Below are 25,948 nucleotides of genomic sequence, written 5' to 3'. Positions count from 1 at the left end.
CTGTATAAATCCACCTGAACAGTATGTACACTGTTCTGCCTTTAACGTAATGCAAAGTATTATCAGTAATAAAATATTTTGAAGTACTTGCTCTGCTACAAAAATTTCCATTTAATTACAAGTATACTTTATCTTGAAAGATTTAAATGCCACTGAGACACAAAATAAATAGATCTATTACTAGCACTAACAACCCAAAAGACCTTCAATCAGATATGTCTCATCATTAACCTCAAAACAGACTATCAAAGTGTAAAGTATTTGCAGATCCTGTTCTGGAGGTTAATATTGTATGACCTTTGATCCTTTTCTGAATAGCATATGCTCAGAAAAATCCATTTTGCAATACACCAACCAAGAAATATATATGTATATCACATATAAAGGAATAGACTTAAAGCAGTTTTAAATATACCACATTTAAAAGAAGAGAGCTTCTCTGATTCTTCCATCCCTACCATCACTTTCCTAGAAGATAAACTGAACTCTCCCTCTAATTAGCTCTGAGAAAGTAGAAGACATTCGTAACACCCAGCTCTTAACACAGAAGAAATCTTGAAATGTGGTGGTTAATCTCTGTAAGAGATCTGCAGAGAACTTTAGGGGTCAATTTACAGCAGATAAAACTAAGGATACATTGAATATTGTTCCATCAAACCTTCAAACCCAGATCATCACACATACTGTTGAGGTATCATGTGTTCTAGCTGACAGCTGAGAAAATTCTAGTCTTTTCTATCGGTGAATAAATGCCAGAGAAACCACATCAAAGAAACTCTACTGCTCTACCATGAATAAAAGTGAGATGGTACAAGAAGTATAACCTAACCTTGGCTAAATTTTGTCAGTTTTATGCCTTTCTCCTGATGACCTTGAATCATAGAGTAGTTATTTTTGCTCATTAAGGAATCATTTCACTGAGTTTTTAGTTTTAAGGTATTCTGGAAGGTCTTGTTGAACATGACAATATTTGATACCTTCCTACTCACAAGGCAGAAAAAAAACAGGGAGAAAACAATTTCAGTAAACACTAACTATGTATGAATACATATGCATGTCCCACATGCACCAAAACTGGTTGAAAAACTGTCTTATCAATTTCCACAAACCTCCAAGCTCTAAACTTTGGGCTATCAGTTCTTATCTTTTATATGGATTTCCAAGTTTAATTGGGGTACTTATTTGGAGAAAAAATGAGCATGCCTCTTTTTAAAAAAAATTCAAAGACAGGCTTCATTAGCAAGTTTTTTGTGATCTTGCAACACATTTGCATCCATAGTTGAATTAAAAAAGGAAATATGCCTTTTCTCTAGTAGAACAAAGACAAGTAAAAAAATTAGCTACAAAAACTGAACCCAACTTTAGAAATAGGCTCTAAAAACACATGGATTTTTCTAGCCTGTTTTGTACTGGCAGTCTCTGGAATCGCACTTTTCTGCTGAGTGGTATTTTTCCTTTGTTTGCAGTTTGTGTGCATAGAATTAAAAAGTTCCAGCTTGTTGTGCAACTTAACAGATAAAAATTGTTTCCTTGAAAAAAATGTCTAGGGGCTTTCCTTACAAATATTACAATTATCAGTACTGAAGTACTTTCCAGAAATGCTTACAAAAGCATCTACATGTACAGCATTAGGAGTGGACATTCTCAGAAGGCTTGAAAAGGTTGAATTCACATGTGAATTAAAACCTCAAACATATCTCTGAATAAGTAATAGTAAATCAAGCAAAGTACTCAGTAGATAACTAGTAGGATACAAAATTGCAACTAAAAAAAAAAGCAAATCTTCCATTCACACTGTTAAATTTAGCATTACCTTGGCTTGTAGTCGTCCTCCTAGAGTTGACCTGGCATGATAGATCACAATGAGAACATCCCCTTGGACTGTTATACCCAATGGGATTACTGCTTTCCCATCTTCAATTTTAAACTCCCTAAAGAAAAAAAAAAAAACATACCCACAGTCAACTTAGTTTAGAAAGAAATTAAATAGTGTATTACTTTAGATTTAGCCTGCTTTCCCCAAGGCTTTCAGTAGCTAAAACACTAGAAGGACTTTAGTATTCTCTCATTTTTCTTGTCTAACCCACATCTAGCAGTGTTACTACCATTTGCAATTATGCAGACACTGGAGCTGTACAGGGGCTAATAAGCAGCCATCTTGCAGCTGCCATGCCTGGGGGATCCTTACGCTTTCCATGACTGAGACATGATGTTAAGCTCAGCACAAGTACATCAGGGATCAATGTTTTCCCAGTCTTGCATCACATGGAGTGAGCACAGGGTCTTGCTCACTGCCTCACAGTGTCCAGCGTGCTAACTCACCATCACCCCACTGCTCTGCAAGACCAGCTGCTGTAACAGCCACATTCACGATTCACCTTTTGAGACCAGCTAAAAGGGGACAGAGGAATCTGTCCCTTTTGAAAACATGTAAATGCTAGAATCTATAAAAACATAACTTGCTGTTTCAGAGCAAGTCATAATCTGTACTTACTTCATTTTGTCATATTCCTGGGAGGTGGTGGTTACTCTCTCATCTCCCACATAAATCTCACAAAAAGGCCTGCAGCCATTACGCTGCTTACTGAAAAGCGGAACGGGAGTCATGACAATTGATCTGACCAGGATGGGCTTGCTGTGAGGGATAATGGGTTCTTCAGCCATCATGTCACACATGTACTCAATGTATCTGCCAAAAACAGATGGTGCTCATTTAGTCAGGGCACAAAATTCTAAGAAACGGGTGAACACATAAACAAGTCACATCTTACCCAGTCACTAAGCATTAACAGTGAAACAGTGGGAACATTTACCAGCACCTCCAGCAAACAGATTTTCAAATCTGATAGAATGACACAAAAGGGTCTGTAGCTTTACATACAATGACTTACACTATTTCAAAAGGCCTTAAAACACTAATCTAGGAGAACTATTTATTTTGTATCTTATACATAATGGATCACTCAAATCTTCCTAAAGGCTTTAAATTTGTCCTGATTATTATATATTGTTTTGTGGAGAACCTCTTAAGTATGCATGAAGTAAATGTGTACAAAACATAATCTGTCATTTTTACTGAATTAATATTTTATTTCCCATCCTCCAAAATCTAATCATTTTTTAGGAAACACCCTTATTACCAGTGTCACTTGTTATTCACACTTTACAGTTATAAGATCTATCAAATTAAGTCAAATAAACATTTTAAAACATTTGTCAAAGTATATGCAAGTCACCTCTGAATGCACTCAAAAAAAAGCACTAGGTGTTTTTACCCAATTGACAAAAATATTTTCTGGTATTCCCTCAGAGCTTGCAGTGTTCTGACATAATAAAACATATTGTAATAAACTAGGAAACATGAAATAAATCTTACCTATGTGGAAGAGGATTTTATAATTAAGAAAGCATTCAAAAGCTCGGCATACCCTTATCTTCACTCCTAACACTTCTTCACCACTTGGCCCATTTCTGATGGGTACTTACAGGCTCAGAAAATTCAGAACTACCTTTAATTCACGATATAGCAAAGTACTTGGAAAAACAGATATTTGAACACAGACATTATTGAAAGAATTTATCTTTCTAAACACATCCTATACCATATCAGAACTGAATAACTACTTGCCTCAACAGTACCTTACAGTACCTTTTATGAGAAGGCCAAATGCCAGGTGGGCAGCGTTTCATACTGAACATATAAACAGCAGCTTCAGCAGTAGTGAAGAGACGACAAAAACACAGAAAAGAACAGACTACAACAGCAGATGCTGCTCTTCCATCCTAGTTAAAAAAAAAAAAAAAAAAGGCAGCTTTGTTAGTAAATCTAGTGGAAAAAGCATTATCCAAGTTACTGAAGAACATCCCATTCTGTATCCTATAACCTATCATTATTTAATGTCACGATGTCCAAAGTCTAGCGTTATTATTTGATTTGAACTTTATAGCTGAGTGTGAAAGCTTTTTATTCAACTTCCATACCTTAGAAAAGATATTACATATTACTTTCTTGTTCAAATGTGAAAAACTACTTTAGCTTAACGCTATTTGAAATTTTTAATTTATGTTCTTTACCTTACTGTTACTAATACCCATTTTTAAGGTTTGTTTCCTGGCTGCTATCTGAAATCCCAGAACACTGCTATTTTTGACTGATAGCCATGGACTTCTGCTGCAAGAAAAGTACAAAGACTCAGAAGAACTAAACCACTGTAAACTCTTTAGATTTCTGTCTAAAACTGTTAAGAGCATGCCATAAAAAAAGAGAAAGAGATTAAAACTGAGCTTCTTTCTGCAGGAATGTATCTGCTACACAGATACATCCCTGTATTATAAAAGGCAGAAGATTTGAAAGAGATAATGGTTGACAGAACGGGACTTCTCCAGGTTTGCTAGCTAGCAACATGGAACAGAATTTTTATCATTCATTTCTTAAAGTTCTGCTGTACGCTTTACATCACATCTGGCACAAAGCCATGTATATACCAAAGTTTGCTTCACATGTGAAAAAAAGAAATTAGTTAGGTACCTTGAACAAAACACTTCAAGGGAAAGATGTTTAAAAATTGTTGCAAGTTCAGCAAATCTGCTTCTTACCTACTTCACCAGCAATCACTCGACACTGAGGTAGTAGAAGTATTGCATTGACATAGAATTAGATGCCTAACCTCACAGCAGCACCAAAAATTATACTGGCTTTCAGGAGCTGACATGAAATGGCTTTTCACTTGCAAAACACTACATAACTCAGAAATATGGTTTGTCAGATTAACAAATCCTGGTTTTGATTCTGATAGTGACACTCCCTATTGATGGCTATACCGTATCACCAGACAGGTTTTGAATGCCTTCCAGCAGCATTGCAAGTATTGTCACATAGTCAGTCACATTTCGCCTTTTACTCTGCAGCAAAATAACAATGTCAAAATTTCACATGCAATTCTCTTAAATAAATGTAAGAGTGACCTAATTTTCAAATTCTGAGCAAAGTAATCTTTAAATTCATTCCTCCCACAATGTTTGACATGAGGTGGCTCTAAAGACAATTTTATTGCTTTTTTTGGTTATATCAAAGTTAAAACTTTAGTGAATAGTGAAATCTACAGAGCAATCTGCTGCCAGAAAAATCAGGTAAATCAGAAGTCTTAAAGTCAGTTTCTGAAATTCTGTGGCTACAGATTACATTCTAAATGGACAGCAATGGGACATGCAGTGTACACCCATATGGGTGTACAGAAAACAAAAACTGGAGCAAATACTGAAAGAGTAGAGCAGATTTTTTTCTTTCTTCAAAAGGATACTTTCCCTTAATACTGCCTGTATACTGCCTTCCACTCTAAATGCAAGCAAGCAACGGCTGTATTACCAATTTCCCTAAGGAGAAAATTGATGCAAGTAACTTCCCTACAAACACAGCAAGAAGGAATTGGCCCTGGGGCATCCAGTAAAGAAAGCCAGTAACAATTGCAAACCGAATGGATATGAGCACCCTTCTTCACAATTTAAAGCTCTATTGAATAAAGCATTTCAGACTTAAACCAATTTCTTACAAGGCAATGCACAATGCAAACATTTTTCTGGTCTTGTTTCAGCCATAAATGCATGTTCTTGCATATGCTATAGAGATTCTGAAGATTTGGTGCTCGTCTTGCTGGCCAGCCACATTCAGAAACCTTCAATGAGAGAGACAAGAGACAAACAGACATGAGAAACAGTATAATATTGTCACGTATCCACAGCTTACGTTATGCAAATGTCTACAGGGCAATTTTACATTTGAATGCCGTCTTCATGTTGAAATTAAGAAATACACTCAAGAAAAGCAGTGCTACACAGTGTAAATACCATTTTTCAGGATGAAGTGCAATAAAACTTCAGTTCTGTCTACAAATCTGCTGCACAAGAAGTATCAAGTACTCAGATTACTACCTGAATTATTCTTAGAACAAGAAGTAAAATAAAACAGTTTTCAACTTAATTTGTGCACATATACTTAAGCAAAAGGAAAAAAAAAGCCCACCAAAAATCGTCAACAACAGAAAGATAAGGCTTCTTTGAATATTTGTTCTTTTTTCAAAGAGCTTGAATGGTTCAGTAATAGTCGGTTTACAATTTCTGCTTCAAAACACTAACAAAAAAATCAGCTTCACTGCTAAGAACCTATATCCTTAGAATCAACTGTCCAGTTGTAGGATGTAGGGTATGAAACTTGATTCTTGGGTCACTTGAAACATCTGAAGAGTAGATATATTAAAGATTGAGGAAGCAAGTTACAAATTAAGATTTTGTTTGTATTTGAAGCTTTTTTTGTATTTGTTTTTAGTCTCAACTGCAATTGCCAGATATTGAAGACCAAGTACTCCTATCAGCAACGTCTTCCTATCTAGATAAAGAGTTCAAGGGTTACTCTGAGATAAATTACCTGAACTGATTATCACAAAAAACTGTGTTTGTGCCAAGCATAGGAAAAAAGACTGAAAAAAACAGTCTAAGTCTACTACAACTTTTCATTGTACTCTAATATTTTAATTTAAAAGTAAGGCCATTTCAGAAAGCATCACTTTGCAATAGATTTAAATTGCACATTTCTTTGTTAGTGCAAGCTTATGTAAAGGCACCAGGAAACAAAGAAAAGCTAGGTCAAAAAAATCTTTTATATCCCTGTTCACCACAGGATTCAATGTGGGCTTCAGTACATCTCAAATATTACAACAGTAATGTGTGCTGGTTTCAGCTGGAGTAATTTTCTCTGTAGTAATTAAGTAAGGCTCTGTTTTGTATTTGTAAGGGAACCAGTGTTGATAACACAGTGATTTTTTTATTGGTAAGCACAGCTTAGACAGAGTTAAGGTCTTTTCTGGCTCTCACATCACCTCACCAGCAAGCAGGCTTGGAGTGCATAAGAAGCTGGGAGGGGACATAGCCAGGGCAAGTGACCCCAGCTAACCAAAGGAATATTCCATAACATAGGACATCATGCTCAACCCATAAATCTGTTGGAAAAAGAATGGAAGGGGAAACATTTAGAGCAATGGCATTTGTCTTCCAAAGGAATCATAATGCATGATGGAGCCTGCCTTCCTGTACATCTGCCTGCCCATGGGAAAAAGTGGATAAATTCCTTGTTTTGCTTTGCTTGTACCTGTGGTTTTTGCTTTACCTATTAAACTGCTTTTATTTCAACCCACGAGTTCTCACGTTCACCTTGTAATTCCCTCTCCATTTCTACCAGGGAGGAAAAAGCAAGTGGCTTGGCTGCTGGCTGAAGTTAAATCACAACACTGCAGAAGAATCATACTGAAGCATTGCAGCTTCAGACCAGAACACAGCCTAAAAAAAGTGTATTCAAAAAAGCAAAAAGTACAGACTTTTTCCTTTTAATTTACCATTCACTTTCCACTCAAACACTAGGTTTCCTACAAGACGTAACAAAAACAACACTACTTTCTATTCCTTTAGCTGTGTTTTAAGCTCTAAGTGTACTGACAATTAGCAGAATTATGGACAGTGCCCAAATTCTCAGAACAACCTATTCCAAAAAGGACTCAAAACTAGCAGAGAAGCTAGTTTCAAAACTTCCATTAAATTTAATCAAGATTAAAGAAATTTGTAGAAGATCCATATAGATAGCAAACAGCAAGAAACCAGTAATATGTAATTTCATAAATACCTTCTAAGCAAATTGTCAGAATTAAGAATTTTAGAAGCTGTTCTCCTCTGATCATGTTTAAAGGCTTAGCATAATCATCTTTTGCCAGCATTAAAGTAAACCTAAGCTTCTTTAGGTTCCTACATGGCTGCTCTCATTCAGCACTGAAGAATGAATTAGTCAGTATTGCTAAACATCTGAATTTCAAGATTAGGCAGGTAAGAGTTCCAAATACAATTAGAGTTTGTTTCCAGGTAAAATAACTGCCTTCCTAAATACTCCTAGACAATAAAGTGGTCATGAACCTGTAATGTTTCAACTAATTATGACCTACAATGACTTCTGAACAAAACCGAGATCATACTACCATTCTTAGTACCAACACATCAGAAATACCAGGTGTATAGACACCTCAGACTTGTATAACCAAAAAAATCCATTGGTAAGCAAATTCCCAGTCACAGAGCTTATTCTTCCATAAACAGATCACTTTGCAGGATGTGGAATAAATCAGTTCACCACATCAGTCTCAGACTTTCCAGCAATCTAGTGCTAAAAGGAATTGCTGAACATTTTGCTTTGAGGTACCTGCTACAAATAATCATGCAGTATATTTCCTGCATAATCAAGTTTTTTGCCTTCCATCTTGAATAACCTCTGCCTGGACTTCATATTGAACCAGATACATATAAAGAAGCTGACTGCATTCATCCAAAGATGCAGTAATGTTTTCTTCCAGGTGTGACAATACTTCATCTTGTTTACAAGGAAACTAAAGGAAGTGATAGCACTAGAAAGAATACGTTAAATATACCACACCCCAACATTTTAAGTCAACTCTGATAACTGAAATAATGCTAAGGATGGCTCTGTATAATAAGGCCAATAGGCTTTATCATTCTGTAACAAATAATGGTTCTAGACTCTTTTCTTGGCAGAAAGTATTGTGTGGAAGGGGCATGATCACTACAGACTATTAAGGTGCTGGACAACTCACAACACAGCAACGGTCCCAACTGTTGAGCCAGGACAGGAGCAAACACTGAAGTCCAGTATCTTGGCATCTAACAAGATGTTCTCAATCCCTTGTTGCTGAATTAGGCAAATGCCTTCATATCAGCATCTGAGAAATTGCCAGGAAGGATAATGAAGGCTCAGCTAAGCTACAACCATACTGAAGATGGTGAGAACAATCAGTCAGCTATGGCTGAGTCATATGGGAGTCAAATGGTATGTAATTGGACAAGGAGAAACTCCAGTGAACAGGTTATCCAAATCACTCACCATGTCCTCGATACCAGAAAATGGTAGAATATAGGGGAGATTGACGTTTTAGTAAGACTTTCATTATGTTAAGTATTCTCCACTTAAATGTGAAACACATAAGGTACATGAGCATGTTTTCAAAGATATTACTATCCTAGAAAAAAAACATACTTTAGTCTGTTTAGTAAGACTTTTTAAGATTAAAGTTTAGTCTGCTACCAGTTAAGTTTGGTTTTAAAGGAAAGACAAGGAAAATATAGGTACCTCTTTGACCTTGTGTTTATACTTACTCTTTTTGATTAACCTGCTTTAACCTATTCTACAATAAAAAGCTGAAGGTATAATGAAAATTTATTATATATTATATATAATGAAAACTTATTATATAGTACATATAATGAAAAATTATGTTTCCAGGCCTTTTAGAGAAATACACAAAAACTATACACACCCTGTTATGGAATCTGGAAGGTCTATATGTTCTTGGAGAGAGATTGTACACAGCATAATGGCCAGGATGTTTAGAGTCCAGACACAACCGCACATCTTCTATGTTATTTTTGATGGCAGATTCTACACCTTCAGCTGGAAAGGACATCACTGAAGACAGAACAAACAACAAGTGAATTTTTTCATGTATTAAGAGCAAGCAGAAATTATGTTTAACAAATATATAGATATCATACCAGCAATTCTTGAAGTGATGTATGATATATCCAAGTCTCCTTTTGCATAACTGAAAGAGAACATATTGGTTTTAATATTGGGACATATAAACATTCAAGCCGTAAGTCTAAACGCCAGATCTCTCAGGTGGCACCCACCACCATGAATAGTGTTTCATTTCTTCCATCTGAGGCTTGTTACACTCACATTTCTAGAGTTTCAAAACAGAGCTTTTAGAACAGATATCATGTTTAAGCAGTTACTCATTTAAATTAGTCGCACCAAAATCATCTCTGGGATTTTATACAAATACCTTTAATCTTTAACTCACACCTCTAGGCCCTGCTCTTACTGGTGAAAATGCACTGAAGGGTGTTAGTTTGAAAGCCTAATGATGATACATTAATATCTTTAATGAAGAGAACATCAAGGTTTAAATTACATAACTCTGGTATGTTACTATCTATCATAGACGGCCATGCTGCCCAATATTCAAATTCCATATGGACAGTGTTAAGAACACTTCCCTGTCTAGCCATTCAGGAAGGACCCTGGCAGCACACTCGAACCACCACCAGAGCTGTCACTGCCAGACTGAAGCCCTTTTGCACCTGGAGAGCCAATGGGTGTCCACTTGACCCCCTACACATCCCACACTCACACAGCCAGACTAGATTCCCTTACCAGTCGGACCCCAGGCTTCCCATAGCAGGGTCCCAGAACTGAGTTTGGCTTTTGTAATTTTTTGTAATTTTTTGTAATTTAATCCTCCTGCAGCAACAGATTAACAGCTGGAGCTGCTACCTCCCGGGAGGGACTCCCAACAAAGGAAACAGTGAGCTTTTATACTCCCAGTTTATGGGTGCCAAGGTCTGGGGTCTTCCTGCGGAGTGCCTCAGTGTCCTGGCTGGTCACAGGTCCTGTGCCCTTTGCTGTGCTAAACATTGGCAATTCCAGACCTCTTGCCTCAGGCTCACAGCCAGAGCTCAACCTGCAGCTCCCACTGCAGCTGCAACCCCAGCTACCTGCACTCAACACAGAGAGTACCTGAATCTCTTCCCTCGTCTAAATAATTCTTACAAAAAATTCATTTCCAGAACTCCCAAAATTGAGCAAGGCATTAGTCATTACTCATCTCTCTCTTATACAACTGTGCACAGTTTAAAAGTGCATCCATTTCAGAAAATCTCTCAGTGATCCTTAGGTCAATTGCCTGCACCTTAACCTAATCATCCCCACTATGTCAACAATTAACTAATCTGAGACCACTATTACTTTTTTGTTTCTATGGTATCTGCTATGTAGCAGAATGAAAAAGCAAAAGAAAAAAACTGAAGAGAGCCAGTGCAGGCCAATAGGCTTGAGTATAACTACACTGGTCTGCACTCCTGAATTGCCAAAATAAGAACAAAACTCACCAACAGATTTTGATTTAGACTAATGGGTGAATTTGAGTTACACTAAATTAAATATCTCAGTAGCCTATTAACTCCAGAATATCAAAATGTCATTAAAACACTATGATGCATATTTCATTAATTCAGAGGCAAAACTCTAGATCACAACTAACAAAACTTCTATATCACAATAAAATTTCAAGACACTGCTTAGAAAGGCAGACCTAGGATACTACACTCAAATTTTGAAACACCAAGAAAGAACATTAAGTTTTGATTCTTTACTGTGTGCTAGTAATGATGGAGGTTAGCGTGACTGAACAAAAATATACATTATATATGTATAATAGAAGAAAAGCATGCAAACATAGACCTACATGGAATGTTTTCAGTCTGTGGCCCAACATGGGAAACTCTGTGTGTTTTTAAGGTTCTAATTAAGTAAAAAAAAAAAAAAAAGTATGATATGACACCGACATTTAATTCTCTGATGACACCAGACTTCTTCAAAACAGGGACTACTTCACTGTGGGGCAGGACTAGACTAGTCTAGTCTCTGTATGGAGACAGGGGGTTATTTATTTACAATATCTAATGGGGGCCTACAAGAAAGCTGGAGAGGGACTTCTAGCAAGGCCATGTAATGACAGGATATGAAGAAATGGCTTTAAACTGAAAGAGAGCAGATGGATATCAGCCTGCTCTAGTTGAAGGTGTCCCTGCCCACTGCTCATGGGGTAGAATTAGATGCTGCTTCCAATCAAAACTACTGCTTGATTCTATGAAATGAAGCAAGTAAGACATGAATTCTGATTTTGCAGAATAAATATCAAAGCAAAAGTAAGAAGTTCTAACTACATGTTAAAAACTTCTCACTGTGTAAATGGTTGGCATTATCATTCTTGCCAGAGACTAGATGCACCTAAAGACCACAAGTAATATTAAACAGACAATTCCAGCAAATTAGGAACAATGGAACTAAAATTAGCAACTAAACTCACAAAAAAAACTAGATAACATATATTACAAAATTCTACAACAGTACCATCTGTTTACTAACAACTGAAGATGATAAAGAACAAAGAATGACAAACTAACCAGCACAGCTACAATGTGAGCATATAAACCATTAATTTAAATACTGCCCTAACACTAAGCAATCTTCCTCCAGACATCTCTACATTTACAAGATTAGAAAAAAAAATCTATCCATCTTTTTTTCAGTTTATTTTTTAAAATCCAGGAAGAAAAACAGCACTAAAATTCACATCAAACTGTTCCCACTTGATTTTGCTTCATGAAACTGAATTAATCATGCAACTACCTAGTGCAATACAAAGATCCATGAAATAAAATACTAAACAAGAAACAAAAATACCTTAAAATCCAAGAAAGCAAGGATAAAAGGTAGCTAATTGTTCCTAGATCACTACATTATAATTTTTTCAGCAAAAGAGATTGTTCTGACAAAGCAAAGGAAGACTGATCACGAGTTTTACCTGCTACTTTTAATACCAGTGAAAATCCTATCCTTAAAACATTTAGCTATGATTTTTTGGCAGGGCATTTGTAACCTGTATGGATGCAGGCCTCAATAAGCATAAAAACTGGTGCCCAAAAAAGGGCACAGAAGCTCCACAAGCGAGAAAAAAAAAATTCTCTGAGTTTAACGGAGAAATGCTGTGGCTGCACAGCTGCAGGCTGAGCTTTCAGGCACATATGGGCACATCTGCTGGATCGAGGCTCCTGTCTGTGCAGATGGTGCCACTGCACAAAGCAATGCATATCTTCTCCACCTCCACCCTGGTACTTGCTTTTAAGGCAGTTTGTAACAAGGGGGCTGAACCTCTGTTGCACTTTGTTCTCTCCATGTTACTAACAGCTGCCGTATCTGCCTGACCTGAACCTGCAACAGAAGTTATGACACCTGCAATTGAGCTAGTCTGGGGGACAATGAAGGTGGTCCTCATTTACTCTCCTATTCTGAGCAGACTGTAATGTGTGTTTCAGCTTTCAGATCTTATAATTTATTAGGAATACCAAGAGACCAAAATCAGAATCAAGCAAAAGGCAGCTACAGAAAAGAAAAAATTAAGTTCTTTTTATCACAACAACAAAATACTTAAATCGTACGCTGTAGTTTGGATTTGGCAAGATAGAAGTCTGTCTGCAGACAAAGGAAGTAACCCTGTAATTCAAAAAAGCAATGTTATGTAGGAAAGAGAGAGCCTACCTTATGAAATTATAGACTCCAAAAGTGCTTAAGTGGGGTGAGGAAAATGCATGACAAAGAAAAGACATTTTAATTTTTCCAGAATGTCTGCTTCTTATGTTGGTTGAAGAGTTTTGGAAAGGCAGTCAAAGATGTAACAGCAGAATAGGTACTCTCACATTGCCGATTGTATCAGCTATATCCACAACACAAGTTTGTGAAGGCAGAGAATGAATATGACAGAAACAGACATGCCCTATAGCAGATGCAAACAAAGAATTAACAATTCAGCTTGATTAAGACACAGTTCAAGAACGCACGAGACCAGTGGTGGAACTCTCAGCAGAATAGTGAATGTTAAATGCTAGCAATGTTAAAATACTAAAGGACATAAGCTTACCATAGGCCCTACAGAGCAGTAACTATTAGTCATGTTAATTCATGTTTTGCCATTTCACTGTTAAATACAGTAAGGATTCAAAATATAAGGCAATACAAAGAAGGAAAACTACACAACTCAGGGTTGCTAAATAATATTGGTAAATTACAAGTGGAGAAAGTTTATCTTTCAGTCACTGGAAAATGAAGTATTAAAGTAACTGATTCTCACTAGCAGAATTAAATGCTTGGAGCACTTCCTCTTTTTTTTCCCCACTCCTCAGTCCAATGACTAAATCCACTCAGATGATACAAGAAAAGAAAAGCCCATCTGTATAGAGACAGAGGGTGCTCCACAAAATCAAGATTTGCTTATGATAGTGCAGAACTTAAACAAAAGTTTGATACCTTAACATATTGTGTCAAAGGTGATGGTCAAGAGTCACCTAAACAAAACCTTTATTCATCCAACTGAGTCCAAAACATCTGAGAGGGACTGATCTCCTCATGGTCAATCTTGGGACACAGCATACACTGTCTGACAAGCCTCTGTCAATTCACCACAGTCCATACAAATGTGTATTCCTCAGTAGCTTTAAAAGGTCTCTAGGTAATTGATCTTATTTGGCTATGACAACATACCGTCCTATTAAAAGCTACAAACTAGTATGAGGTCAAGCAATTACATTTTCAAGATACTCAGTTCTAGTAAAAGTCCATATGTCACTACTGTAATTCAAACAAATTATGTAAAAGTAGTAAGTTTTCCTTTGACTAATATTTAGTAAGTTCAACAAGCCATGCAATAAGCTGTTGTGTTCAGCCACAGAACACTAACTAGAGACAAGAAAAGGCATACTAAGTCTCAACAACAAGACAAGCTGTTTGTTTAGATTATGGTGACTGCCCAAAATAAGTCTTTGCTTAGATGAGAACTGAATAGAATCTTTTCAGACAGCCAGTACTCACTGTCCAGTACTTCAGAAGTTGCTAGATGAGCTCTGCAGATGTGGCTGAATGTACAGTTACTGTTTTATTCCTTGCCCACTACACTTACTAGGGAAGCAAAGGAAACCACACAAAGAAAAAAGTTTCACACACTGTAAGGTAAGAGAAATAAAAATAAGGTGTAAGCACAACACAAGCCATTCTATATTAAAAAGTCAATTTTAGACAGTCCTAACCCAATGCTAGAAAAGGGAAAAACTGCACAAGATGAAATTTAAAAAAGGATTAAACTTCCAGTAGCCTTTAACAAAGAAACCACTTGCAAGAGCAGGAAGAGAAAACTGCTTCAAACTAAGTGATGAAGGTGCACCCAGAAAGTCACGTGGAGTCAAGAGAATAAGAAAATGAAGTGTAGGAGTACTTCAGATGCATGGTAGTGCACGATAAAAACATAGTAAGAGCTACGAGACAGCCATGGGAAAGTAGGGCTTATAACTTAGTCAAAAATGCTTTTCATCACTCAACAGTTTGCTCCCTTTGTACACCTCCCTGCCCTGTGTCCATGCGGTTTTCACAGGGCAAAAAGTTAAATGCCACTGCCCAGTTACTTCTATAGAAAGCTTAAGGACAAACCAAAGCAGTGCAGCTTTTGCAACTTTTAAAAAATACGAGGACCTGGCCTTTCTAAGCCATATTTAGAAGTTTTAACAGACTAAGTGTAAGGGCCAACAGCTAAAAACTTGAAGTAAATGCAGAGTTGCAGTATCTACAAATCTTACCTGATCATTATAAATACTTTAAAAGCAGTACTATGCACAAGTAACACCCAAATTCTGAAAAAAAAACCTACATATGAGAAATATGTTTTATTATGAGCTAAAAATCTAAAATTGTACAGACCGATTCATACTGATAATAAGGAAGTATTAGAAATATTTGAAATGGGACTGATAACCTGATTAGAAAAGAAAATAATCACACAATATTAATCTGAAAACATACATATCTGAACTTGAGAGTGTTCATACATGCAACACAGGGTACAGGAGACAAAGAGTGCCTCTCACACTGTCTAGAAGGCATAGGATTCCACCTGGAAACTAACCTGAAGAGCTTATTGACCTGCAGGTATTTTCCCCTTCGCACATCCATTCCCTTGATTTGTACATTTCAACACTCCATCTTTTTCATTCTCTTATATCCATGAAGGCCCTAAATAATAATTCAATTCTCCATGATGTTTTCAGTATTTGAAGCACTGCAGGGCAAGTAGTACCTACAGACAGGCTCTAACTGCAACATTCTCAATTCTAGTACATGACTGGTGAAGTAACTTTTGTATAAATATCATACATAAAATCTCAGGGGGTAGCTATCAGCTACACAGCTCAAACTTGGACAAATATGCTGAATTTACCATTTCTGGAGTAAACTCCTGTGCCTTCATTTAGAACTCTTATCAGCACAATTTTTTATTTTTTGGGGTTTTTTTTACTCACTTGGCCACAGACTGGATAACTTTAGAAGATGTGTCCTTAATATTAGTGAAAAATCGCTCTGTTCCACCTCTCAGAATATCAAAGAACCCTCCATAAGTCTGGTCACATTCCGCAACGGTCAGGCCTAGAGTAGTTGAATAAAAATAATTGTACTTTATTATGGAGCCCATTCCAGGATATGACTTAAAGTATGTTGCCTATAAAGCTGGAATAAAGTGAATGCACACACAGGCTATACCTTGCTGTAAGGCTCACAGTTCCAAAGTTCTCCTTACTATGACCTACACAAAAAAAATAGTAGTTCCAGCAGTCAGGAAGTACCAGTAATATACCTAATATACACATTGCTTAATTTGCTGTCTGTATTTATGAGAAAACAAGATAGAGAATTCTGGAAGTAAGGCATATGTTTCATAGTGTCAATGCAAACATTGCATTTCTTTAGTAATTTCTTTAGTTTCTGAAGTGCAGCTTGCCATAAGCAGATCTACTTAATCATCTCCAGTAGACACATTTTAATGTAGGGTTTCAGAAGCAGCTGGCATAGTTAAGCTTAAGATTTAAGCACAACATCCCAGATAGCAGAACATCACAGCACAATATACCTGTTAATATGATTGTATACAACTAATAGTAGGCATTCTTGCACAAAACAGATGACCAGACAGACTTTTGATTATAATTGCATTAGGATGCTGTATTCTTCCACAGAAATTGATATATACATATTAGTGCAATAAGTGTTACCCAATTTTAACATTTCCCCATGAAAATTAATATCCCTTGTCTCATTGACAGTTCATCATAATTAATATCAAGCAAGAAATATCAAGCTGGAAGCAAAACTGAATACAATATGAAATAGTCCCTTGATATCTTCTACACTAATTGAAGTGCTCCATATTCAGATATAATAGTTAATATGGGTGCAGAAAGAACAGTAAAAAACTAGATGTAAATAAGCCTATCAAGCTTATTTTCTTTACTATATTAAGTATATTTAACTGAATGTACTCTGGATTATCTCTTTCTACAAACTAAGTACATCAGCTTTTAATTGTGTCATTTTGGAGACATTTAGTTCTGCTAATCCAACAACTGTTTTTCTCAAGTGGAACTGCAACTCCTCCTCCTCACCAGTGACATCCTACAGTGCAACCCTCTCCTGAAGTCCAGCCTGGACAATGCTCCTATAATTAGCTGGATTCAAGGCAGTACCAGCTACAGCCGTTCCTGAAAGTGCTGACTGGATAGCCACAAGACCAAATTTAGACTGCTGCCTTTTCCCTTTGGGGCTGTCGGATATGGATCTTTCGGAAGTGAAAGTCTAGCTTTAGACTACTATCACTGTCAGATGCACTTGCAAAGTATCATGGGGAGGTCCAAAGTTTTTGGGCAGGAGAAAAAATGAGGGAAAGGTGGACCCAGGTGCTTATGGAAGTATTTCTTCCTCATACAGACTTTTTGCAGTATAAAATAAACACCTATAAGGTCAGCAATTTCCAGGCATTACTGAACTACTATGGTCCAGAGCCAGAATCCCTACAATTTTTTCTGCATTTATTAAGCTCTCTGTATTTAGCCAGACATGAAGCCCATGTTAACACAAAGTGATAACACACCACAAATAGCTGCTATCTTTTTATGTTGTAACACATCTGTTGTTAAATAGTTCCTCTTGAAAAGCAAAGGCAACTGTTGCTTTTTTTACCTTACAAATTCAGTGTCCAACACAAACTCAGGCTATGTCCTGATTTCAGTACCTTCTGCCACAAGGTAACAACATTTCAATTAAAATACAGAACCCGAGGATTTTTAACAGTTTAAATTCAAAGTACTATTCAATGCTGCTCTTTAGACAATGCACTTTTAAATACCATTGCCTCATTGAATAAAAAAAATTCAGGGTTTAAAATACGCTATTTTCACCTGTTTGTCATAACCTGAAGACTCTTCCTCTACAGCTCTTATTTGTTAGACTATTATTGGTTCTTAAATCCACACCACTTTTTAGTTCACTTACATCAACACTCCTGCCTCTACTGGTCAATAGTGCACTTTAAATTATTTTCCATAGGAAACATAATATTTATCTTGCACAGCAATGAACTTGAAAAATTCATATTTGCATATCAACAAAAAATCAAACCTTGCCAAAAAAAAAACAAACAAAAAAAAACCAAAACCAAAACAAAAACCAAACAAACAAGGCTAGAAGCAATGGTATGAATACCAAAGATCTGGTACAAGCGCAAAATATCTAAAATCCCCAAATGACTTTTTTCCCCCCATGAAAGATATGCAATTGTCTTTATACTATAATGACATCTGTTTTTGAACATACCTGCATTGTACAAGTTGTTGAGCTGCCCTGCAGGCTTGGAGCTCTGTGAAACAGACGTCACAGATGTCCGAGGCTGAGCATTGTTTCCATAGCCTCCATTTTGCTCCAGGAGCTGAGGAGAATAATACTCCAAATGAGAATTTCCTTGCTAATTTAGCCACCTTGCTATGCTTGGCAAATTACTGCTCTTTGGTGAGAACAAGCAAACTAAACCTCAGGACAAAGCCAGAAAGTTAAGATACACTAATTGACTCGCCTGCAGCATAGTGCATATTGAGCATTGAACAGGAGAGGCCTAAGTGGGTTTCAAGTTAGTGTAAGCAGAGCTTCATAAACAAAATTTTTCTGAGCAAGTTAATTATGATAGAACATAGCACATCAAACAGAGTGCTAGCATACACTAAAGAATAAAGCAAGAGGATGAAAAGGTTTTCAAAAAGCAGTAAGAAATACTGTATTTCTTTTAAGGTCTCTGTGCTTTAATGGGCATACTTTCAAAGATCCTATGAGTGATACTAATCAATTCAACTGAACTTTAAAATAAAACAGTGCAAAATTTTCAACATACAAAGGAACAGGGGACCTGCTCTGAAATCTTTTCCTAAATGCACATACACTGTAGAGGACAGAAAGGAGGCCTAATCAATTATACTCCTTATGAGACATTTTTACCTCTGTGATAGGGGATTTAGGATTGACATTCCTAGCTGCTGCAATCTCCTGCAGTTGGTTCACAAGTTCAGTGATTGACAATCTCTCCTCTGGGTTCACTTTCAAAGTGGAGCCTAAAAAAAGGAGATCCAGACAATGTAACAAACCCTTCCAAGCTTTTCTCCCAACTGATAATAACTTTTTTCATACATTCCAGGGCAATAAGTAAACACGTGAACCGAGTGGAGAAACCACTAAATCAATATCCAAATATAAGTCTCATAATAGTAGCCATAAGAAAAAAACAACACTCCATAGGATCAATAATATTTCCAAGAATACACCTTGGGATCAGTTAATAAAGAACGTCAGAGGTAACTTTGTTTCTAATACTACTGCAGTCTCATATATTTCTGGAACAGTAATTAACTGTTCCAGTAACCTATGTGAAACCTAAAGCAAACAAAGAAACCAAATCAAAACACCGATTGTTCCAATGGACTAATTCAGATACTATGCAAGACACTTAAAAGAAACTAAAAAAGCAAGTTTCACATAAAATTTCATAATTTTTTTATAATATATGATTTTTCTATAATGTATAATTTTTCACAGTTTTTCTATAATGTATTAAGATTATTGATAAAATAAGAAGTTGCTGAAGCTTATCACCTTCTCATGTCAATAACATTTAACTATCAGTAAAACAATTGTTAATAAGAACATGTATCCACAAAGACACCAAATAAAACAACACTATAAACTTACGAATGAGATCATGAAACACAGAGTAGCGAGTGTCATTTTGTGGGATGACATATTTCCCATTGACTATGCGAAGTTTAGCTCCATCTTCAAATGGGTGTTGCCTAAAGCACAGCAAGTACAGGATACAGCCCAGAGCCTACAGAGGCAAACAGAAATACTGCATAGGATCATGGGGATCTTCAGGCTGGAAAAGACCTTTATGATCCTCAAGTTCAAATGTTAACTCAGCACTGCCAAATCCACCACTAAACCGTGTCCCTCAGTACCATGTCTACACATTTTTTAAATGTCCACTGCCCTGGACAGTCTCTTCCAGTGCCCAATAACCCTTAGAGTGAAGAAATCTTTTCTATCCTACCTAACAACCAACCTAAACATCCCCTTGTGCAACTTAAGGCCATTTCCTCTTGTCTTATCACTCGTCATTTGGGAAAACTATTCCTGTATTTTTTTAAAAAATAATTTAGAAGTCATTACAAAAAATTAATTTTATGAATTTCAAAGCATACAGAAATGACTAGTCTTGCCAATCTGAACATGTTCAAAAGCAGGATTATCCTTTCAAAAAAAGTTCAGAAGTTTTGTTTTGTATCTCCATCCTGTGCTGCAAGGAGACACATTTTATTTGTCAAGACAGAATTTGATCTAACTCAGATCCATTGTTATGCAATACAAAAGCTAGTTGATTATGTAAGCATTAAGCAAATTGCTTAAATAATTGTAGGGAGACACACAACACTCTCTAAAAAGCATCTTCTGATAAAGGTTTGAGGAAAATAAGCCCAAAATGACACTCCATTTATTCTCTACAGTCAGATGGCTATTCAACCCTTGGGACAAATAAAATTTAAGACCATTTTCAGACAAGTTTATTCAAGACTCAAAAGTCACAAAATCTGGACTACTACATCCTGGGAACTTCCAAGTTCCTTCCTGTGTCCATTTTGAGATTTTTATAAACTGAGAAGACAACAACTAACAAAGAAAGAAGTTAGTTCTGAATTCTAATCTCTGAATAATCTAGGTGTTAAGGATTAGCTAGGATAACTGAATCTGTTACTGAAGTAAATGTAAATTGATACATATTTTTTGAAATTAATTAAGATATGAAATATGCTGGTAGTGTTATAATATTATAACAGAAACATTTTCCATTTCACCTATAAAAGTTTGATAATAAAGCACCCAATGCCTCCACATAACTGTTGGCACAATGAGTTGGAAAATTCCTTCTCTAAGTTTCTTCTGAACCCCAGTATGTATAGTTATATAAGCATTTGGGCTTTCACAGCCCTCACAAATGAAGCAATCCATTGATGATGTTACCTAAGAAAACTGCCCACTGCCTCCAGACCTCTGTGTGCACCATCTCCAGCTGCCCTTGGTTGTCAATTTACCCCAAGAACAGCTTATAAGGTCAGAAAGTTATTAAAGTCTCTGAGGTGTAGGAATTTAGTTACTCCAAAATACTTTGTGAGTCTCTCAGTCCAGTACCAGAAATAAAGTACGTATTTTAGTTATGTATAGTCTTGCAAATTTTGTCAGGATGTGGAAAAAAACCACTCTGTAACCTGTATGTGAGGCTTCATACAGTCCACACTAACTAATTCAGCAGGGCAGTACAGAAAATACCATCTACTCTTCCACTAAATGCTTGCTCATAAAGCAGATCATCATTTAGTCAGAAGAATGTAACTACTCCCCGTGCAATCCAAGACACTCTGCGCATCAGGAGAAAACACCCACAGCCACACAGGAGAGAAAAGCACCAAGCTGAACACACAGGAAATGGAGCGGCCACTCAGATTTGATTTTTGCTTCAATTGCTAGAGAATGTTTTAAATTTCCTCTGCTTTACCTGTAACTTAGGATTGTAACTGTGATAAATTCTGGCTGTTTTAAACACCAACTGTCATTCAATTTGGTTAGAAGGTAATTTCAGCTGCAGGAAGGCAACTCCTCAAACCTAACACCATCCACAAAACCTCAGCACTGCTGAGAAGAGTCCATTCTCAAGATGTTGTCCCAAAGCTGCACAGTCCTTCTACAGACGTTATCCAGATCCATCTGAGAACTCTCATGCCAGAAGGTAAAAAAGCAGAACCACAAAGTAGGAGTAACTTTTTGATCTGCTACAGCCTTTACAGAAACTAATTTAAATCCTCCTTAAGGTGACAGTGGGGTTTTTGAAGGGTTCAGATAGCTTTTGGAAACTGAGGAGATAAGGAAGGGGTGGGATTGTTTGGAAGAAATAAAAATATTGTTCTTTTTCTAGCTTCAGGAAACAAGCTGCATACTGTTCTACAGTACAGCTGCAGGATGGCACAGACATTAGACCCAAGTACAATTAAGTCAAATTAAACTACATGAAACGTGAAGACATTGTTTAGCTCACATTGAATTAAAACCTGCAGGATGTCTTGCACAGACCATTACATTTTTTTCATTAGATATTGGTAAGGAGAACCCAGCTTTGAAATTTTGCTCCTTAAACATTTCCGAAGTCAAATCCTTTGCTTTTTCAGAAATCTTTGAGAAAAAGAGGGTACGAAGGGCCTTTCAAACATGGAGAAAAATCACTTGATAAGGCCTGTCACTTAGTTGAATTTGAGTTCAGGAATTCACATTAGTTTTGAAAACAAGTAACTAAAACATTTGGATTTAGTGTTTATTTCCTGATCTTTAGACTTAGGAAATGTACAGAAAGCAGTCAGCCAAGTCTAAAAAACTCTGGACTTTTAAGGACACCTAACTACATTCCCAGTGTGGAGTCAATGTGGTTGATAATTAACCTTTCATCTGTGCTGCTGTTCTAAGACTTACTTTAAGTTCACACAGACAAACACACAGACTCAAAAGTGTTAATGACTCTACCTTTTTCCTTTGAAAATTATTTTTTATCCTACAAACTACAATCATTTATGCTTCCAGACATACGGCCATACTCTACTGCCAAATACTTTTGTATTTTTATTGAACCCAAAGAATAAAGGAAAATAAAATATGGAATAATATGTTCCAACTCAGGTATGGTAAATGAAATACATCTTCCCAAAATACCATGTTAACACTAACATATACAGAGTTGTTTTAAACAAAAAATAAACTGCAATTGCCCTTTTGAGTGAGGTTTTTATTAAACACATTTCTAGTTTCGTTTTTGACTGGACATTAACAAGGCAAACCCAGATGGGCAACGAGGTTTCGAAGGAACTTAGGAATAAAAAGAGGATGTATCATCTCTGGAAGGAAGGTCAGGTATCTCAGAAACTATTTTTGGGAGTTGCTAGGGCACGTAGAAAAAAAGTTAAGGAGGCCAAAGCTCAGTTTGAACTTAATTTGGCAACTTTTGTAAAGGACAATAAAAATGTTTTTACAAATATATTAATGGCAAAAGGAAGGTTAAGACCAACTTTTGTTCTCTACTGGATGAGGGAGGGAACTCAGCAACTGCAGGTGAGGAGAAGGCAGAAATGCTTAACACCTTCTTAGCCTCAGTCTTCAGTGGGAAGCTTGTCCTCAGCACAAGCGTCTTCCTGGGTTGGCAGATGGTGTCAGAGCAGAATGGTCCCCTGTTATCCAGGAGGAGGCCATCAGAGAACTGCTGAGCTGCTGGATGTTTATAAATCCATGGGCCCAGATGGGATCTATCCCAGGGTGATGAAGGAGCTGGCAGATGAGCTTGCAAAGCCGCTCTCCATCATTTACCAGCAGTCCTGGCTCACTGGGGAGGTTCCAGGTGACTGGAAGCTGGCCAGTGTGACACCCATTCACAAAAACGGTGGGAAGGAGGATCCTGGTAATTACAGACCAGTCAGCCTGATCTCAGCATCCAGCAAGGTAATGAAACAGTTTATACTGAGTATCATCATGCAGCATCTACAGGATGGCCAGGGTACCAGCCCCAGTCAGCAGGGGTTTAGGAGGGATAGGTCCCACCTGACCAACCTGGTCTCCTTTTATGACCAGGTGACCAAACTGGTGGATGCAGGAAAAGATGTGGATGTTGTATATTTGGACTTCAGCAAGGCCTTTGACTCCGTCTCCCATAGCAAACTCCTGGAAAAGCTGCAGCTCATGGCTGGGACAGGAGCACTCTGTGCTGGGCTCAGAACTGGCTGCATGGCTGGCCCAGAGAGTGCTGGTGAGCGGTGCTGCATCCAGCTGGGGCCAGGCACCAGTGGTGTCCCCCAGGGCTCTCTGCTGGGCCAGCTCTATTCAATTTTTACTGACTATGGACGAGGGCCTTGAGTCTTTCATTGTACATTTGCAGATGACACTAAGCTGGGAGCATGTGGCAATCTGTTGTGGAGGGTAGGAGGGCTCTGCAGAGAGACCTGGAATGGTTGAATGGATGGGCAGAGTCCAATAAGATGATGTTTAATAAGTCCAAGTGCCAAGTCCTGCATTTTGGCCACAATATCCCCCTGCACTGCTGTAGGCTGGGTATGGTGTGGCTGGACAGTGCCCAGGCAGAAAGGGACCTGGGGGCAGTGGCTGACAGCCGGCTGGGCATGAGCCAGCAGTGTGCCCTGGGGGCCAAGAAGGCCAATGGCTTCTGGCCTGGATCAGGAATGGTGTGGCCAGCAGGGCCAAGGCAGTGATTCTCCCCCTGTACCCAGCATAGGTGAGGCCACATCCTCGAGTGCTGTGTCCAGTTCTGGGCCCCTCCGTTTGGGAAAGACATTGAGATGCTGGAGTGTGACCAGAGGAGAGCAACGAGGCTGGTGAGGGGCTTGGAATACAAAGCCTGTGGGGAATGGCTGAGGGAGCTGGGGTTATTTAGTCTGGAGAAAAGGAGACTCAGAGGTAACCTTACAACTTTTCTACAACTTCCTTAAAGGTGGTTGTAGTCAGGTGGGGGTCAGTCTCTTTCTCTAGGCAGCAACTGAGAGAGCCCAAGGACATAGTCTCAAGCTGCACCAAGGGAAATATATAGGTTGGATATCAGGAAAAAGTTTTTATGGAAAGAGTGATAAAGTGCTGAAATTGTCTGCCTGGGGAGGTGGTGGAGTCACCATCCCTGGATATCTTCAAAAAAGGATTGGATGTAGCATTTGGTGACATGGTTTAGTTGAGGTGTTAGGGCATGGGCTGGTCTCAACGATCTTGAAGGTCTCTTCCAACCTAGTGATTCTGTGACTCTGTAATCCTGGCTCAGGCTTGACAGTATTTAATGTGCATGAAGAGACCAAATAGCCAGAAAAAATGTGTTTTACTTGGTGTTTCTTCACATGCCACAAGGATGTCACCAACAGCTGTAGAAACGGAACAAGAGTTTCCACAATATCTTGCAACTAATTTAAAAAACTGAATGAACTTCCAAGATTCCATAAAAAATATTTTAAAGCACCAGCATTACATTTCCTCAATTTGTCTTGTGATACACTAATAATACAGGTAAGAACTGAACAGCTTGAAACCTGCCTCTGTAAAAAACATCCCATAAACTAAGTCACTAAGCGCTACACTACTGGGGAGTACTTCAGTACTGCAACATTATGCAGCTGGAAAAGGTACAGCTGAGGATTTTATATTTACCTTTAATTCTCGCTACAGATTTTTTAGTGAACAGGAACATTCATCCTTTCTACACAAAGCATGAATGATCTCTGCATTGGTCTCATTCATAGTATCTGTCAGTATTCTAGCTACATTCCCTACTTGGACATAACCATTTTGAACTCAGCAATAGGCTGTCCCAGGATTATATGCATGGCAGAGCATGAAAAGCAATAACTTGAATCTAAGGACTCTTAAGTATTCTGGATTTATGGTGGCAGGCTCCAACTAGGCAACAGTTCTACCAAATGTTAGAGAAGTTCAGCATTGCCTCTCAAATAGAAGTCAAATTTGATGTAGGAAAAAACCTTGCACAGTACATCTCATTCTTTTAACATTTAGATACAGAATCCATACACAAAGCCTGCAAAATCCGTTTCACTATAATATAAGCAACTATGATGCAGCAAGAAAAGAGACTTCTTACCCAAATGTCCTGCTTTTCACCAATTGGGAAATTTGAATACAAGTCTATCATTTCTGGTGTCCTGTACATTGGTGTTGTATTCCTTGTGATCTGGAGAAGACAGAATTTGTTGAAACAATCTTGAACAATGAGCTTTAACAGCACTCAACCAAGGAAACAGCTCTCTATCTAGAATGGAGAGT

The 25,948-nt window shown here is 37.6% G+C and overlaps 1 protein-coding gene across 2 annotated transcripts in view; it reads right to left on the bottom strand.

Moving 5' to 3' along the window:
- The window catches only part of GAK (cyclin G associated kinase), a 65,483-nt gene that overhangs the window by 25,826 nt on the left and 13,709 nt on the right, over positions 1 to 25,948 (bottom strand). For both annotated transcript variants that reach the window (XM_030258987.4, XM_030258986.4), the window contains exons 7-17: positions 25,767 to 25,856; positions 19,778 to 19,913; positions 19,031 to 19,143; positions 18,359 to 18,470; positions 16,015 to 16,138; positions 9,601 to 9,650; positions 9,366 to 9,514; positions 5,550 to 5,672; positions 3,650 to 3,783; positions 2,495 to 2,689; positions 1,814 to 1,931 (exon numbers count right to left, since the gene is read on the bottom strand). In XM_030258987.4, the coding sequence (XP_030114847.4) occupies positions 1,814 to 1,931; positions 2,495 to 2,689; positions 3,650 to 3,783; positions 5,550 to 5,672; positions 9,366 to 9,514; positions 9,601 to 9,650; positions 16,015 to 16,138; positions 18,359 to 18,470; positions 19,031 to 19,143; positions 19,778 to 19,913; positions 25,767 to 25,856 (1,344 nt within the window). The remainder of the gene's footprint in view (positions 1 to 1,813; positions 1,932 to 2,494; positions 2,690 to 3,649; positions 3,784 to 5,549; positions 5,673 to 9,365; positions 9,515 to 9,600; positions 9,651 to 16,014; positions 16,139 to 18,358; positions 18,471 to 19,030; positions 19,144 to 19,777; positions 19,914 to 25,766; positions 25,857 to 25,948) is intronic.

The sequence above is a fragment of the Taeniopygia guttata genome, chromosome Z (genome assembly GCF_048771995.1).
Source record: "Taeniopygia guttata chromosome Z, bTaeGut7.mat, whole genome shotgun sequence".
NCBI lineage: Eukaryota > Metazoa > Chordata > Aves > Passeriformes > Estrildidae > Taeniopygia > Taeniopygia guttata.
Note: the sequence above shows the minus strand (reverse complement) of the source record. Positions and strands in the feature narration are given on the sequence as shown.